We start from the raw sequence: 4,137 nt of genomic DNA on the forward strand, positions 1-4,137 counted from the left end.
AAGAGCTGGGACTTGGAGATCATAAAAAAGGGAGTAGCAAGCAAAAAAGGACATAGGAAAATCATAAGGTTAAACAAATATAGCCAGAGACAAGCAAACTTAGATCTTCCCCAAGATGGTAAAAGATCACCATTCGCATGTAAACTGAATTGGTGTAACACATCAGCAGTGAGTTTCATACATCAAACAAGTTTGGACAGAAGTTTTAGCCTCTGTTATACAGTGCACACTCATGCATGTATGTACATATGCGTATATACACATGCCAGTGCAGACAACCTATATATACACACACACACACACTTTAGTGCACGTATTTTTAATAACAAAACTGAGCATTAATACTTTGTTCTCCAAGCTGGCTTACGACAAGCAACACTGCTTCTCAATCTATGCTGCATAATGCTTCCTCTGCAAAGCGGAAAAACCTAAATCCTACAAAATTACTTTTCAACAACTGGACTGCTACGCAGGCATTTGGAAAGGGTGCCACATTCAGCCAAGTAACTGCATTGAGAAGAGCTCATCAAGTATTAAAATATTTTCTTCACTTACCTAATAGACTGACCAGAATTTTAAACTGAGAAACAACATGAATCTGAAAGGAAGAATTCTATTAGTGATTCCATTCATAAACTAAACCTCTGAACAAGACTTTATAGATAGTCTAAGAAAATGCTGCTAGTATACTCTCAAAATAATGAAAACAGCAAGGCACCTATCTGTGTACAACCTTCCTCCAGCTACTGCAACCCCTTTCACTTATCCTCAGTTTTCACAAGCTAGCACATAGAGCTTGCAACCTAAGCTGGCAAAAAATGCTAACAGGAGGTAAGTTATTAGCACAGGAGTACTTCTAAAGGATACGCAGAGCGTTTCTGAAAGATTCTGCATAATCTTTGAGACAAGTGCTTTCCTGAGTACCAATATAATCAATGAGCAGAAGTCTTAAAAAAAACCAAAGCCGCAGAGAGACCAGCAGTAGATAAGCAGTTACTTTAGTTCTAAATTCCAAATAAGAGGAATTACATTCATATGGCATTTTATCCAAGAGTCAAATTATACGTTACAATCTGTCAGTATACTACTGTAATTTTTACAAATATCTCAGAGCAGCTAAAGATTTACTGTTAACAATAGGCTCCTGTAAAAGCACAAAAAAAAAAAAAATCAAACCGTAAATTCCAATTCTTTGTTTTCTTCTTTAGCAACCAAACCAAGCTTATTCCTGTAAAGGAAGCGCAGGCAATAACACCAGGCCACGTAACCTCTAGAAGAATCTATAGTTGGGGGAATTTTTTTGTCAAGTTTGGCAGAGATTCTGGAAGTACATTTGATATTCCATTTCTTGGCTGAAAACACTGAAAAACTGTCCCCACATCAAGAAGATGGTATTTCCTACCTGCTGAATTTTTTTTGAGAAGTTCTTGTTGGATTTCTCTAGCGTCACTTCAAATCTATTGCAACCTACCAGAAAGATTTGAGAGAGTTATGTGAACTTAATTTGCTCTTAGATTTATGACTGAATGTATCTTACGCTAAGCAGATTATAAAGCATTATGAAAACAATTGTGGCCACTTAACACTAGAAGAACAACTGATCTAACCTATCTGTGCTTTTACTTAATAGCTAAATGCATCAGAAGGTCTTCTACACAGTCAGCCGAAAATGTAAATTACACCACTTGTAGACATCCAAGAACATCATCTAGAGTTACATTCTTGCCTTGCTGGAATTTTAGATTTCGAGAATTATATTTAAGTATTTTGAAGCCCAGGGATACAAAGATACCCATAAAGACTTTATCTGAACCAATCAAATATCAGCAGTTTAAATTGCTAAGGAGCACATCACTGCAAAGTAGACAAGGAATAAACACTGCACCACAAGGGTTTAAAAGGAGTTTTAGTGATAAAGACTTACAGACACTTTCTGATGACATAACCTCTCCTGGCACTGATGCAAAAAAGGGGGAGAAATTTACCACATGAGATGAGTAACTCAAGACTAGCATGTTCTGATTGGAACAGACAGCCTACAAGTTTCAGAAAAAGCAAGCTGAATTCAGTCTCTAGAATCCAAGTCACCACAAACGAACATCTTTCCAAGAGCTGATGGTCTTGCACGACCATTACTGCGTTCAATAACATCAATATCTAGCTAACAGCAGAGAATGCAAATACAAATCTGGTTAGTGAAAATCCATTTTAACTGAACTGAAAATAGAATAGTTCTATTCGTGGCACCTCTAGAACAGACTAGAATATGACTGTCAGAGAGGCAGGGAGAAGAGTAAACACATACAGAACTAGTTAGGAAATATTTCTCTTCCCTACCCCTTAATGCTTATGGGCCCACTGAATAAAGTTGCTCTTTCACTAATCCAGTCCTTCATTAAAAGGAGACAAAATCAAACCTCCGGTAACTAGCATACTGCACTGCTTTTGCGCCTTGTATTCACAAAAAATACACTAATTTACTACAAATTCTAACATATGGAGACTTGATATACAGCATACTTTCAAACTGAAAAAAGGCTGATACTACTTGCCACCTTTCTTGCACATCTGATAAAAGTGCAAATTTTTTTTTTTTTTTTTAGCAAAAATCCAACACAAATATTCATTTCTATGTAGGAAAAAAAATATCAATTAAACATACTTGTGTTAACAACCTCTTAATGTGCAGGAAATAAAAACAACATAATGGACTTTTTGTGCCATTCTTAAAATCAACTTACCTATGTCCTTCTTGATCCTGTAAAGCAGAAGATGCCCTTGTTTGGTACCAACAAGGAGCCATTCCTCTATAAAGATGGGGGAGAAAAGGAGTTTAATTAGTTTCAACAAAGACTGTCCTCCCCAGCCAAGTTACATTTATCAGAACTCTTGGAAACTCGTTTCAAATGCAAGAGGACATGCAAATACAGGCATGTCTCTCCTATTATGTCTCTGGTGGAAGTGCTCAGAAGTAGCTTTCATTCTCAGGAGAGAATGGCTAAAGATCAAGCAGTAAAACAGAGTACAGCCTAGACACCACATCCCGCTTGTTTACACAAGGTGAAGAAGCAAACCCCTGCATCTTTTGAGCAATCAAAAGAGGCAATAAACTATTCTTCAGATATTACTATCTCCCAGAGAGAAACAGTGCTATATAACAAGAACAACCGTCAGGAAGAAAAACAAGTTCTGTGTGGGTTTGTTTAGGTTTTTTTTTCCATAGTCAAGTTTTTATAATAACTCTGAAGTAGTCAGTTACACCTGGAAGGAGAGCGACAGCTTTGTTCAAGTGGCATTTGAATTGCTTGGACAACTAATAGTCATTCAAGATTTATGAGAACCTTTTTACACACAAACTCTGGCAGACTTTCAGACTCTTCCTATTTACAGCATACAAAAGGCATAGCATCTTTACTGGGTCATGAAATACAACTGAAATTCTTCCTCCTTGCCGAAGAACACATAGGAAAGAAGCATACACAAATATTTCTTTCTCCATCTAGTACTCCCTCATTACCAAAGACACTTCTATTTTTAAAAAAATTCTCATTTCCTACAAGATCTTTCTTACACTATTTGGTAGAAAAGTTGTACAGGCAACTGTACAAGGAACTACACTCCTTTCTCCACAACCGTACTGTCATAGCCCTGTGGGTTTATGCTTTTTCCTACATCAGCAAAATAAATACTTTCAAAGAGATAAAAGATAAAGGCTTCAACTCTAGCATCAACAACCTATGTTTAAATATGGCACTACTATTCAAGTTATATTCTTAAGACAGGTTAAAAGTATCACAGTTCCAGTGTCTATAGAGTTTTTTTATTTACCAGTTTTGAGCTGTGGTGGCACATTTAATGGAAACTGCTCAAGCAGTTTAAAAAGCCTTATAAAGCCTTTTCATTAAGACGTCAGGAGATTGCACCAGCTCAAAACCTTGACCGTCAAGTATGCCAAAAAACATAACCTACATTTACATACCCCTAACACAAGCAACCAGATTCTAAACCTAAGACACGAACATACTACTGGCGTTCCAGGATAAATTTCTGTCAAAACACAGGGAATGTTTTTTCCCAAGAAACTAGCCGTCCCACGGTTACAGGACTGGAAATCACGGCAGCCTCCTCCACAGCAGC

General features: G+C 37.1%; 1 protein-coding gene across 1 annotated transcript in view; it reads right to left on the reverse strand.

Annotated features, from left to right (window-relative positions):
- The window catches only part of VPS39 (vacuolar protein sorting 39 homolog (S. cerevisiae)), a gene marked incomplete at its 5' end in the record, with an annotated part of 22,576 nt that extends 19,769 nt beyond the window's left edge, over positions 1 to 2,807 (reverse strand). Inside the window, 3 exons of the mRNA XM_010141252.1 lie at positions 556 to 598; positions 1,403 to 1,467; positions 2,742 to 2,807. Of these exons, the coding sequence (XP_010139554.1) occupies positions 556 to 598; positions 1,403 to 1,467; positions 2,742 to 2,807 (174 nt within the window). The remainder of the gene's footprint in view (positions 1 to 555; positions 599 to 1,402; positions 1,468 to 2,741) is intronic.
- Positions 2,808 to 4,137: the final 1,330 nt, after the last annotated feature.

The sequence above is a fragment of the Buceros rhinoceros genome, unplaced genomic scaffold (genome assembly GCF_000710305.1).
Source record: "Buceros rhinoceros silvestris isolate BGI_N320 unplaced genomic scaffold, ASM71030v1 scaffold29618, whole genome shotgun sequence".
In the NCBI taxonomy this organism is placed as follows: domain Eukaryota; kingdom Metazoa; phylum Chordata; class Aves; order Bucerotiformes; family Bucerotidae; genus Buceros; species Buceros rhinoceros.